The sequence below is a fragment of the Ursus maritimus genome, unplaced genomic scaffold, assembly GCF_017311325.1.
Source record: "Ursus maritimus isolate PB19 unplaced genomic scaffold, ASM1731132v1 scaffold_33, whole genome shotgun sequence".
Taxonomy (NCBI): Eukaryota; Metazoa; Chordata; class Mammalia; order Carnivora; family Ursidae; genus Ursus; species Ursus maritimus.
In genome coordinates, this window is record NW_024425897.1 from 2,175,810 (window position 1) to 2,189,551 (window position 13,742).

The 13,742-nt window shown below is 48.4% G+C and overlaps 1 protein-coding gene and 1 long non-coding RNA gene across 5 annotated transcripts; one reads left to right on the forward strand and one right to left on the reverse strand.

Moving 5' to 3' along the window:
* Nucleotides 1-704: 704 nt before the first annotated feature.
* Nucleotides 705-10,405, reverse strand: LOC103669231 (tubulin alpha-3 chain). Of its 3 annotated transcripts, none has more exons than XM_008697558.2 (5): nucleotides 10,357-10,405; nucleotides 6,220-6,442; nucleotides 5,184-5,332; nucleotides 4,185-4,865; nucleotides 705-1,574 (listed from the first exon to the last, which is right to left on the reverse strand). In XM_008697558.2, the coding sequence occupies exons 1-5, from the start codon at nucleotides 10,357-10,359 to the stop codon at nucleotides 1,278-1,280; spliced, it is 1,353 nt and encodes a 450-aa protein (XP_008695780.1). In that variant the 5' UTR covers nucleotides 10,360-10,405; the 3' UTR covers nucleotides 705-1,277. The 3 variants fall into 3 exon arrangements, with proteins under 3 accessions (XP_008695780.1, XP_040475488.1, XP_008695779.1); XM_040619554.1 differs by lacking the exon at nucleotides 10,357-10,405 and adding an exon at nucleotides 9,531-9,596; XM_008697557.2 differs by lacking the exon at nucleotides 10,357-10,405 and having other exon boundaries at nucleotides 6,220-6,902.
* On the forward strand, nucleotides 5,191-8,345 carry LOC103669232. 2 transcript variants are annotated; one of them, XR_005831638.1, is made up of 2 exons: nucleotides 5,191-5,309; nucleotides 6,909-8,345. It is a non-coding gene; the product is annotated as an uncharacterized LOC103669232 (long non-coding RNA). The 2 variants fall into 2 exon arrangements; XR_005831639.1 differs by having other exon boundaries at nucleotides 5,226-5,518.
* Nucleotides 10,406-13,742: the final 3,337 nt, after the last annotated feature.

A 13,742-nucleotide genomic window follows, 5' to 3' on the forward strand; every position in this document is an offset into this window, starting at 1 on the left:
CTGCGCCGTCGCACACGCGGGCTCCTCTTTGTCTTTGGGCGTTAGCTCTTCGTTGTCAGCACCCGGGCACCCAAGGAGCGGCCTCGCTTGGCGGCGCGGAGTCCCGGCCTCCGGGTCTGGCGGCGCGGCAGCGGGAAACCGGCAGGGGCCTGGGAAGGAAGCACACTGGCTCCCGGGAAAGGCTAGACTGCAAGAAAGGAAACCAGCGAGAACAGAAAGGGGCCAGGATGCGTGATCAGAACCTGACAAAGTCCAGTGCTCACAGCTTACTCCGGGAGAGGTGCCTATAAATCGGATGGGTGGGCGGTGGGCACTGATCACATTTTGGGAAAATGTGATGGGCAGAAGGCTCTGCTGTAGTTCCTTCTGGCAGGGAGGCGGCTGAGTTAGGTATAAAAACAAGGGCCTAGGGGCGCCTGCGTGGCCCAGTCGGTTGAGCATTCTGCTCTTGGTTTTGGCTTAGGTCATGATTTCAGGGTCTTGAGGTGGAGCCCCACCTTGGCTCTGCCCGCAGTGCAGTTGGCTGGGGATTCTCCCTCCCCCTTCTCTGGCGCTCCTGCTTGCAGTCTGTTTTTCTCTAAAATGAACATGAATAAATCTCTTTAAAAAAACCAAATGGGGTGTCTGGGTGGCTCTGTCAGTTAAGCATCTGCCTTCAGTTCAGGTCATGATCTTGGGGTCCTGGGTTGCCCCAGTTTGGGCCCCCTGCTCAGTAGGGAGCCTCCTCCTCCCTCTGCCCCCCATCTCCACTCGTGCTCACTCCCTCGCTCTCTCAAATAGATTAAAAAAAGAAAAAGATTTAAAACAAAAAAAAAATCCCAAAAACAAAGGCCTTGCTGGAAACAGCCTCAGTAAATGAGTTTGCACTAGGGTGGGGCTGCCTCCCTGGACCCTCCCACAAGACTGGGTGAAAGTAGCCACTCCACATTTAGGGGGAAAAAAAAAAAAAAACAGATTACTGTTCCATTCTCCAAAGGACCATCAAGAATAAGTGAAAGATTTAAGAAAAACCAAAACATTTTTCCTAATTCCCTCAGCCATGCCTTTTGAAGCCTTCTTTCTAGGGGAAAAGTAGTAACTAAACATGCTTAATTTTTTCTGAGAGGAAAATGTTTTTTTCCCCTGGAAATGCACTTGGAAAAGGCGAGTATCTGGATCGGGAATTCTGTCAAGGTGCAGCACAAGGGAAACGATGCTTCAATACAGAAACTTTAATAGGTAAACATATCGTTATAGTGGGGGCGATACAAAGGGATGGCTGCCAGGTGCACTCCCATTCAGTATTCTTCCCCTTCTTCGGCCTCTGCTTCCACGGAATCCACACCCACCTCTTCATAATCTTTCTCCAGAGCTGCCAGGTCCTCCCGGGCCTCAGAGAACTCCCCTTCCTCCATGCCCTCCCCCACGTACCAGTGCACAAAGGCTCGCTTTGCGTACATGAGGTCAAACTTATGGTCCAGGCGGGCCCAGGCCTCGGCAATGGCGGTAGTGTTGCTCAGCATGCACACAGCCCGCTGCACCTTGGCCAGGTCCCCCCCGGGGACGACGGTGGGGGGCTGGTAGTTGATGCCCACCTGCAAGAGAAAGGGAACATTATGTGAGATTATAATGTGGCCTCAGAAATGGTAGCCTTTTAAATTTCTTTAAAAGATTTTATTTATTTGACACAGAGCACAAGCAGGGGGAGTGGAAGGCAGAAGGAGAAGCAGACTCCCCGCTGAGCAGGGAGCCCCATGCTGGCCTCAATCCCAAGACCCTGGGACCATGACCTGAGCCAAAGGCAGACGCTTAACCAACTGAGCCACCCAGGCACCCCAGTAGCTTGTTTTTAAAAATGAGCCGTGGACCTAGTTTAAATGATGCCCTACGTAAACTGGTACTTTATTTTTTGACAGTACTGATCAAAATTTAATATCCTTTGACCATATGCTTTCAATTTTTGGATTTACCCACACAAGAGCACAAAGCTACATGTATAAACATTTTTAGGTATTTAGTTTAAAGTACTGTTTGAAATGGCAAAAATGGAAACAAATGTCCCTCATGGAGAACTAAATTTTTATAAACCCATTTCATGGAACACTGATCATGAAAAAGAAAGAAAACTGTCTTGGCATATAACCATGGTATATTATATACTTGGCAAAGAGAAAAGCAAGTTGCTTACTATGTGTTTATGTTTTAAAATACCTATAGAGTAATAAACAGGCTAGAGCCTTCAATGGCTGGGGGAACATCATTGTGGAGGAGGATGAACACCTGGGAGTGTGCTGAGGCAGTGTCCTGATGAGCACATAGCAGTTAGCAGCAGCTAGGCACATAGCCAGTCTCCAGAATTGTTAGGGGGAGAGAGAGGGGCCCAGGGGTTCTGACCTTGACCAAGGGGTGCCCTCCCACAGCTCTTAAGGCCAGGCCAGCTGGTCCATCCCAAGTGGGAGCACCACCAGTTCCCTGCTTTCTTTGGCTGTGTGGACTGAATCAACTCTGCCACCAACAAGAAAAGAACTTGTATCCTTTGCCCATATTGCTGGCCTCAACATCACCTAGATAACAAAAAGTATAAATTCCCTTGAAAATGCACAGAATGAAGAACAAAGCAAGCTCTGGGGAAGGGGAAGAGGACTTTAGCTTTTCAGCCTTCTATATTGTTTTAATATTTTGCCACATATATGCATTTTTATAATAAAAAACTAAACATTTAAGCATAGAAAAGACTTGAATATAGTGTATCCCTGAGCAAATAGAGAACACGGAGTGAAACCACACTCCAGCCAACAAGGAGCTTAGAGCCATGAGAATGCATACGGTCCCTCTGGGGCTGGACTGTCTTCTGTAGGGACAGTAAAAGCTGTGGCTTCCTGTACTTCCTCACAGACTGGCCTCCCTACTAGTTCACAGGAGCCAGAGATTCAGGAGAGGAAGCTTGGGCACAAGGCACCCCCCACAGTGCCTTCCTGCTGAAGCTGTCTTGCATATCCTTAACTTCCGAAGTTCACAGTGACTGAGAGAACTTCCTCCATTCAAGTCAAGAACTTGGCAATTAGACACACGGAATAGAAGGTTTCAACTTTGACCTCTAACCTCTAAGGTCTGCAAATTTCCCATGTAAGATCAGTGACTATTTCCAGATTGGTGAAACCTGTCATAAAGTTTACCCTTTCCTGTGAGGCACTATCAATCCATCACTTTTATGCCCTCAGAGATGATCTGTGTCAAAGTATCCGACACACAAGGTATCCAACACAGACAAAAGGGGGGATGACAGGGCCCGACAGGTTCAACAACTTCTGTGCAGTTACACATAAGCTACAGCCATTCCAAGTGGGACCAGATGACACACATTTCTTCTGCTTCTAAACATTTTCAGACTGGAATGACTCTGGAACATACAACTCTCCAAACACCTTAGGAAATCATCAGGACGTACAAATGCAGGGTCCAGAGCTTTGTCTAGTGCAGAAAACCAAGGGTGAACAGAGTTCTCAAACACTGGCATGGTGAGGCACTTAACTGCATAATCACAATAGGTCTAGAGCCTGACATTCTGTTATTTGCCTTCCAAGTACGTGTTCCCTTTTTCTTGGCAGACATTTCATTGTGACAGTAAACACAGTTGAAAGAGCCACCTATTATCAATGTGATTTTACATGCGAAGCAGTATCCCAGTGTTGTTTGGACAAACAGGAGTGAACTCTTCTGCCCCTATAATAAACGCTGTGTAACCCATTTAAAATGCTTACAAATGTGTAAGTTTTGCCTAAACTACAGTGAACAGAAATGTCTGAAGTTATGTAAAGTCTAAAAAACACTATTTCTAATACAAAACAACACCACAGACCTAACAAACTTCCGTAAGCAAAAGAGAAATGTGGAGAGACCAGGCCTAGTCAGGCCGTCTCTGCGCTCTTCATAACTTGCTGCCCATGGGGCCTTTAAGATACAACTGTTCTCAGCTCAGTCTTTAAACTGTAAGATGTTAGTAATACTGCCCAGGGAATTTTATAGGGTGGTTCTAAGAAATAAGGGTTCATGAAGTAGTTGACAAGCCCTTAGCAAATTAATTACTAAACTTGTTCTCCTTGCAGCCTAGCTGCCATGGAAAAGGGGTATGCCCCACAAAGGGCATTCTGCGCTCGGTCTGCTGTTGCTGACAGGTAAAACCACTGCACAGCGCCCAGTCCTACCTTAAATCCAGTCGGGCACCAATCCACAAACTGGATGGTGCGCTTGGTCTTGATGGTGGCGATGGCTGCGTTGACATCTTTCGGGACCACGTCCCCCCTGTACAACATGCAGCAGGCCATGTACTTGCCGTGCCGAGGGTCACACTTGACCATCTGGTTGGCCGGCTCGAAGCAGGCATTGGTGATCTCGGCCACGGACAGCTGCTCGTGGTAGGCCTTCTCGGCAGAGATGACCGGGGCGTACGTGGCCAGGGGAAAGTGGATGCGGGGGTACGGGACCAGGTTGGTCTGGAATTCCGTCAAGTCCACGTTCAGGGCCCCATCGAATCGCAGGGAGGCCGTGATGGAGGACACGATCTGCCCGATCAGACGATTGAGGTTGGTGTACGTGGGCCGCTCGATATCCAGGTTGCGCCGACATATGTCGTAGATGGCTTCGTTGTCCACCATGAAGGCACAGTCAGAATGCTCCAGGGTCGTGTGCGTGGTCAGGATGGAGTTGTAGGGCTCCACCACGGCCGTGGACACCTGGGGGGCTGGGTAAATGGCAAATTCCAGCTTGGACTTCTTGCCGTAGTCCACCGACAGCCGCTCCATGAGCAGAGACGCGAACCCAGAGCCGGTGCCGCCCCCGAAACTGTGGAAGATGAGGAAGCCCTGCAGCCCCGTGCACAGATCCGCCTGAGAGAAATCACAAACCGTGGGTCAGTGCCTGCAGAAGCCACACCCCCAACCTCCAATGACCCGGTCACTTCTCTTTTGCTCTGCAGGACGCTACGCGTTCAAATCGTCTGCAGCGCACACGCGTGACACTCAGAAGCAAAGCAAGGCAGACGTTAAGATGGATGGACGATGGCTGCACTGAAGCCACCCGTGAAGGAAGACGTGGACTCAAGATTCTGGCCTGGGGTTTGGCCAAAGTGACCTCCCGGTCCCCATCCCCGCCTACCCTCCCGTCCAGGGCGACGTCCACAGGAAGCCCTCTCGGCGCCCCCTCACCAGTTTTCGGATCCGGTCCAGGACCAGGTCGACGATCTCCTTGCCGATGGTGTAATGGCCTCTGGCGTAATTATTGGCTGCGTCCTCCTTCCCGGTGATCAGCTGCTCTGGGTGGAAGAGCTGCCTGTAGGTCCCCGTGCGCACTTCATCTGCAAAGAGGACGCGTGGGCCGCGGGTCTTTAAGGCCTGTTATTAGCCCACCGAGGGGGAGGGCTTCGGGGACCCTTTGCATCTACCACACACATGCTGTGCCTTGCGGTCAGCAGCATCAGTGTCTTACGGCAAACGTCTCTGTGTCACATGCAGACCACAATGGCGACCTGTGGCTCTAGCAGGTGAAGTCAACTGGAGGTACAAGGTCCATTCTGACTGGTGCCCAAAGAAGGGGATGCGCTCACACCCGCACACCCGTGATTATTTCTCCCCAACTGTAGCTACGTCAGAGTGTGACTAAAAAGCCCTGACATACTAGACGGTCACCAGGTCAGCATGACTTCCGCCAGGCAGTCCCGTCAGGGCACCCTAGGGGGCCTGCGTCTCACAGACTTTGGGCTGACGTTCTGTCTTCTCCTGGGTGGCCACTGAAAGGTGCCCTTCTGTGCAGCTCTCCCTGGCCACCACCTCAGGCTTCTCAGCTGGAGGATCCCAAGGAATGTCCTCTATTTACCTTCTGTGTCTAAGATGCAGGTCACGACTCTTGTGCACCAGCATGGCCATGTGCACAGGGTTAAGGAGGGAGCCGTGACCAGGCACCCTGCGGGGGGGGCGGTGTGTCTATGCAACCACCTGCCTGGGTCTGAGGTGGCCACGAGCGAGTCTATTACCAGCCCCTCTTTTTTCTGTACATTAGGTTCTCCTAAATGAGGAGCCTTGAAGCACTAACCCTGTAGTTTCTCACCTAACACAGCCACAGGGTTATACCTGCACGTCCCATCCTTTCTGTGGAAGGGTTCAAAGGAGCACAGGGGACGTGGACGGGGCTTCAGGAGGCCCTCCCACTGTCCCAGGAAAGCCGCCCAAGTGCCCCAGTACCGACCGACCACGGTGGGTTCCAGGTCCACAAACACTGCTCTGGGCACGTGCTTGCCAGCCCCAGTCTCGCTGAAGAACGTGTTGAACGAGTCATCCCCACCGCCGATGGTTTTGTCACTTGGCATCTGACCATCAGGCTGAATTCCATGTTCAAGGCAGTACAGTTCCCAGCAGGCATTGCCGATCTGGACACCTGCCTGCCCCACGTGGATAGAGATGCACTCGCGCTGGGAACCAGAACACAAACATGGAGACCTCCTTGTTTGCAAGGCAATCAGCACTATATGGCATGAAAAACATATATATGGCAGTAACATATATATGTATGTTTCAGTGTCTAAAGCTTTTACAAGCCTTTCCCAGAAGGCTTATGTGACCCTTTTGTCACTGTGAAAACTGAGATGCTCTAAACCACCCTAGGTACTAAGTGCCAGACTGAACCCCTGTACAAAAGTATTTGCTAATATACACGTACTGTCAATAGTAAACTCCGCATTATGGCTAGTCATAGTTACTATCTAAAGAATATTAGTTCTTGATGGTGTCCTGTCCAAAGACAGGGTAACAGGTAATATAGACTTAGGGGAGGAAAAGTGGACTGGGACACGGGTCACCACGGTTCAAGTGGCACCGGTCACCGTATGTGTGTCTTCTATCTACCCGTCTACATCTACCCTCTTTTTCTCCATCTAGGTCTGTGCTCAGGAATGCTGGCCCACGTGGACTGCATCAAAAGGGCTTCCTTGTCCCTGGCTTCTGGTTGCTTTAGCCAATGGCAGGCATCAGCAGGAGACTGGGAGGTTAGGGTGCTCACTCCCTGGCTCCCTCCCTGCCAGAAAGCCATGGGTTCCTTGAGTGTGTTAAGACCACAAACTTTCAGCAGTCAGTGCTCTTCATAAAGCCGCCTTCTCAACTTCTAGGAACCACTCCCTCACCTCACCTTCCAAGATGGGCGTTAAAGGGTACCAGACATCACAGATGCTACAACACTGCACTGCCTTTGGTGGTTTCCTTAGACCCTGCCCACAGCTATATAGATAGTACCTTTTGAAAGATTCTCCTCAAAGTACGTATTCTCACTGCGTTATACCTTTCCTGCCAGGAACCTAACTGTACAGTCATTCATTATTTGTTCTATTTTAGACACATTATCCTCACAAATACATAGAGGAAAATCAAATGAAATTCAGTGTCCCATCTACCCTAAATCCTAGTGCACAGTACACCAAGAACTTGAAGTCCTGTTTTCTATTACACAAGCATCAAATCTCAAATTAGGGGCACAGAGGTTCACACTATGCTGCAATCCCCCAAGAATCTATCCCAGAAGGAAGCATGCAGTTCCAGAAAGAACTTCTCCAATGACAATGAACTCACTCCCTTCAGAGAAGGAAGTCATCAACTCTCTGCAAAGTCTTGGAATCCACCCAATCACACCATTTGCATATCCAGATTGTGCACTTTGCCTTACTTAAATCCAAGCAGCCTGTACTGCACAAAATGCCTGATTTGGTTTTCTATTCACTCAGCCCCACTATGATCACAGTAAGCTCTGTACCCTGAGAAAATCCCTCCATTTCTTCTTTAACAAAATGGGGACTGACGTGGGATGCCTCGGTGGTTTAGTCGGTTAAGGTCATGATCCCAGGGTCCTGGGATAGAGTCCTGCATCCGGCTCCTTGCTTGGCATGGAGCATGCTTCTCCCTCTGCTTGTGCTCACACTCGCTCTGACAAATAAATAAATAAAATCTTCAAAGTAGGGGAGGGACTGACGTGCTAGGTGATTGGCAAGGGCACTTTGATCTTACTATCCAACCCATGAAACAAATCAAAAGCAGTCAGGAAAATCATTCCTGACTTTCAACAGAAAGCCATTAGAAGTTCATTGCCAACCTACCTGGCTCATTAAAATCTTACATTTATTGAGTCAGCTTTATCTACTCTCTGAAAAAATGATTTGAAACCTCCTCTGTTCTTTTCAAGCTCGGGCCCAACTGCTCTCTTCATGTTCTGGGCAGATAACCCTGTTCCCTACTTACCTAGAAGCTTCAGCTTCCAACCAGCAAATGTGCAGATTTTCTGCTCTCCTCATTTCTTTACTTTACAATAAAGCTATGCTTCCCCCGTCAGTGATCTATTGTTTCTATTGAACCCCTACCCAGCAACAGTCCTCAAAGTTATCTGGAGTTCCCAGGCCACTAGAGATCCATACACCTGCTCAGGATACATGGAAATTAAAGCAATTTCAGAGTTGGGACTGCTGAGGTGACAGGCCTTCTCACCATATTCACAACTGCATTGATGGTGCTAATAGAGGTAAGGTGCAACTATCTTCATGCTTGAGCACAAATCGGGTAGTGGCACCAAACTGTCCCAGTGTTCATTAGATTTTTCACATTTATGCACTCACAGTAATAAGACAAAAGAAAAAAAAGATCAATCTCATTTAAGAATGTTCACAATGAAGCAAAAATGATTATTGATTTTATAATTCTCCAACCTCGGGGTGCCTGGGTGTCTCAGTCACTTAAACGTCTCTCTCTTTTTTGTATTTTATTTTATTTTTTTTTTAAAGATTTTTATTTTATTTATTCGACAGAGATAGAGACAGCCAGCGAGAGAGGGAACACAAGCAGGAGGAGTGGGAGAGGAAGACAGGCTCAGCGAGGAGCTGATGGGGCTCGATCCCATAACGCCAGGATCACGCCCTGAGCCGAAGGCAGATGCTTAACCACTGTGCCACCCAGGCGCCCCTCCTCTCTTTTTTTTAAAACAGATTTAAAAATTTCATTTATTTTGGGGCACCTGGGTGGCGAAGTCGTCAAGCGTCTGCCTTCACTCAGGGTGTGATCCTGGCATTCTGGGATCAAGTCCCACATCAGGCTCCTCCGCTAGGAGCCTGCTTCTTCCTCTCCCACTCCCCCTGCTTGTGTTCCCTCTCTCACTGGCTGTCTCTCTGTCAAATAAATAAATAAAATTTTAAAAAAATATAATAAAAATAAAAATTTCATTTATTTATTTTTTAAAGACTTTGTTTATTTCTCAAGAGTGGGGGGAGCTGTAGGCAGGGCAGACAGAGGGAGAAGCAGGCTCCCCGCTGAGCAAGGAGCCCAATACAGGACTCAATCCCCGGAACCTGGGATCGTGACCCGAGCCAAAGGCAGACGCTTAACCGACTGAGCCACCCAGGCATCCCAAGCATCTGTCTGACTCTTGATTTCAACTCAGGTCATGAACTCAGGGTCCCAGGAACGAGCCCTGTGTTCATGGGGGAGTCTGCTTGAGGAATCTCTCTCCCTCTACCCCCCTCACACACTCTCTCTAAAATAAATATATCTACAAAAAAATAAAGTCTCCATCCTCAAGAACTGTGACAAAATGGAAAATATTCATAAAGTACTTGTGTACCTGCTCAAACACAGCTGCCTTGAGAAACGGTACTTGTGTGTGTTTTCAGTTGCCATGTGAACCAGCTGCTTTTGTCATGGAATGTTATTTTGCTACAAAGAGTTGACAAACTATGGCTATTCTGACTTGGGTATTTGTCATTTATGGTAACGTGTGTTGCCTTAAAGTGAACAAATATTTTTAAAGTTTCTCGTTTTAAATTTCTAACATGACAAATGCCTATAGATGTAACCCACATAAACAAAAGCTTTTTGGGAGTCCTGTTTAATTTATAATACTGGACGGATGTCCTGGGACCCGAAAGTCTTGAGAACCGTCCTACAATCGTAAGGAAGCCATCACTATGGCCAGGCTCCTCAGAGACTGAGTCAAGGCCACCCAACAATCCAGCTGCCACCCTGGCTCGTTAAAGGCACAATTTCTCACTAGCCGCCTGCACCTGCCGACCCCCACGATGCAGGTCGCTACTGCCCTCGGGGCCCAATACACTCAGAGGACAAGCCAGAGGACGACCATCTGCTCGTCCCCATGGCCCCGGGCCTTCCGTGCCCACCCCAGCCCTCTCTTCTAGCCAACGCCTGCCCCCCACGGAACCCCGGTTCCGGCGTCTGTCCCAGTCTTGCCCCATCCTGTCGCCTCGCGTGGGGGACTTCGCCCACTCTCCCGCCTGGGCGTCCACAGACCAAGAGTGCTCGGGGTCCTGCCAATGCTGGCCAGGCCCCGGGGCCTTACCATGGTGAGCTCAGCTGCTGCCCAACGCCGCTACTCGACCTCAACTGCCGCCAGAGACGCCACGCGCCCAACTGCCGCCCGCTGCACTGCGCACACTGAGGGGGATTGGCCCGCCGCTGCCTAGGCCCCTATTGGTCTTCAGCGCCTCGGGGCGGACCGAGGCCTGGAATCCCGCTTCCGATTGGCTATTGCTTGACTCACGGAGTATGGCCCCTTCTGATTGGATGCGTCTTTGGCGGGAAGGCTACCGCCTCGACAAAGGCGGAGCGTTCTGGTGCATTTTTAGCCTTGAGGTTGGAGTGGCCGCGGTTTTCCCTGCGTGGGGCCCAGGACATTTTCATGCATGTAAGTCGCCAGCGTGCAAATGGCTTCAAGTCAAGATTGTGTCGCCTTCTCGCTTGGAGCCTCAGGCCCACTCATCTGCCTGGTCCTGATTCAGGTCTTTGCAAACATGACCACCTCGCGGAGGTCTGTCCGTCATCTACCTGTAACCAATCCAAAGGAGAGTTGCTGCACCCCATGCCCAGCAAGCCCGTAAAAGACTGGAGCCGCACTTTTCCCGTGAAGGTAGACTATTGGTGTGGTGCTGCACAGGGGAACGGGAAACCAATGCTCAAAGTCCTGAACTTCTGATGGTTTCTAAGTGAGGATTTTTGAGGGCAAGCTTTGGGTCAGGGGTCTCCCGAAAAGGCGGACGCTGTTGATCGGAGGCCCATGAAATCACGTTCACAGATGTTACCTTGTTACTTGAGGTGGCTTTCTCTGGTCCGCGGAAGTGTGCCCTATCTCAGGAGACTTGGAATCTGAAAAACATATTTGTTAGGTTAGAAATTGCATTAGGTACATGTGGTGATTGTGTGTTTGGGGTAGTGTGATCAGCTGCTTTTAAGTGACTGTTCCGTGAGTAGACTGGTGGGGTCATGGTCCTTTGAATAAGTAAGCATTCCTATCAAGACATAGGCCTACTCCATTCCCTAGCCCCCCGAGCTGTGCTTGTGAAGGATATGACCTCTGGTGATGGTTCTTTCATCTAAACTAATAAGATGGATGTCAGCTTTATACCCAAAGTCTGCACACCCTTTCTTGTCCACCCCTTTTCTGGTGCACAAAGGCCTTTGCCATCCAGCACCTGGGAACCAGGCAGGATTTGATTACTTCTTTAATGTGAACTGGGTTTCTAGGGACACGGGACTGGAAGGGTATACCCCAGGCTCCCCCACGACCCCCAAGAGCTGGGTTGGAGCTCAGTGTCCCTTTTGGGGGACTATGGAACAATTGCCTGATTCTTCCATTCTGTAAAGACTGACTCAACTTTCTTTAGGATCCCATGTGTATTTATTTCTGAGAAAAGCAGGGTAAGAGGAATTCTGGCTTATTCCCGGTTTATCACCCGAATGCAACACCCTTTCTGGCGATTCCCTAGAGTGTGTTAGAACTGACTCTTACTTAGTCCTTAGAGAAGAATGGAGAACTCAACCCCTGCAATGGGGCACACAAGATAGAGGGGCTGGAATTTTTCTGTAGGCCTTGGGAACATAGGAATAGTATGATTAGGTCTTACCTTAGGCAGCTTTGGCAGCGGGGAGGAGGGAGATGGAAGGAGGTCAGGGGAGAGCCAGGGAAACCCGGAGAAACCTTCCCTGCTTCTTCTCCCCAGGAGAGTGAATCCTTCTATCTTAGTTCACCTGCCATAACAAAACACCACAGACTGGGTAGCTTAAGCACAGAAGTTTATTTTTTCACAGTTCTGAAGGCTAGAAGTGCAAGGTCAAGTTCTGGAACATGTAAGTTCAAGCCTACATGGGTGGGAGGACAGAGCAAGTTCTCTGGTGTCTCTTCTTATGAGGACACTAATCCTATCAGATCAGGACCCCACTCTTACGATCTCATTTGACATCAATTACCTGCTATCTCCAAATACAGTCACATTGGGGATTAGGGCTTCAATGTAGGAATTGGGGGGTACCCAATTCAGTCTATAGCACCCTCCTTTCTCAGGGCTCCAAACAAACCACATACATAATTGAATTGTAGCCTGTACCACATTTTATTATTTTTCAAAAACATTTATTTAATATTTAGAGAGAGGGAGAGAGCACAAGCAGGGAGAGGGGCAGAGGGGAAGGGAGACAAGCCGAATTCCCGCTGAGCGGGGCAGGGTGGGGGTGGGGGTCTGACGGCAGGCTCCATCCCAGGACCCTGAGATCATGACCTGAGCCAAAATCAAGAGTCAGATGCTCAAATGACTGAGCCACCCAGGCATCTCTCACTTTTTTTTTTTTTTTTTTGGCCTCACGTTTTAAAGTACTATTCTTTTTCTGGTTATGAAAGTAACACATATTCAGCATAGAAAGTGTGGAAAATGAAGAATAATAGGAAAAAAATTAAAATCATCCCCAAACCCATACTTTAGAGCTAAACATTATTAATATGTCAGGGTTTTTTCAGTCTTTTCTCCTGCATATATACACTTATACGTGTTTCTTACACAATTTGGATCCAACAATATGATTTGTTTTGTTTTGGTAACAGCTTTCTTGAGATACAATTTACATACTATACAATTCACCCATTTTCTAAAATATTTTTTACTTTTAAGTAATCTCTACACCCGATATGGGGCTTGAACTCACAACCCAGAAATCAAGAGTCACATGCTCTACAGACTAAGCCAGCCAGGCGACCCACAATTTTATTTTATTATTATTAGTGTTTAAAGATTTTATTTATTTATTTGACGGAGAGAGAGTGAAAGCACAAGCTGGGAGACAGGCAGAGGGAGAAGCAGGCTCCCCACTGAGCAGGGAGCCCGATGCGGAACTCAATCCCAGGAACCTGGGATCATGACCTGAGCCGAAGGCAGACACATAACTGAATGAGCCACTCAGGCACGCCCCCACAATTTGAAAGTGGTGTACAATCCACTGGTTTGTAGTATATTCACAGAGTTGTGCAACCATTACCACAATCAGTTTTAGAACATTTCATCACCCCACATTTCATTCCTGTTTCTGGCCAAATTCTAGGGGTATTCCATTGTATGGGGATACCATATTTTATTCATCCATTTATCCGTGGGTGGACATTTGTGCTTTGTGGATATAATGAATAAAGCTGTGAACATCTGTGTGCAAGGTTTTGTGTGAACATATGTTTTCATTTCTCTTGGAATTGCTGGGTCTATGATAAACTACATGTTTACTCTTTTGAGGAACTAACAAACAAACCATGTGATTTTTTTATCCTGATTTTCTCACTTAACATTAATCATGTGCATTTTCGTAAATGGTTAAATGTTCTTTGAACACTTGGCTTTTAATGTTTGCAGACTTCCAAATCGTAGTTAACCATTGCCCTGTGGGTGGGCATTTCGATTATTTCCAATT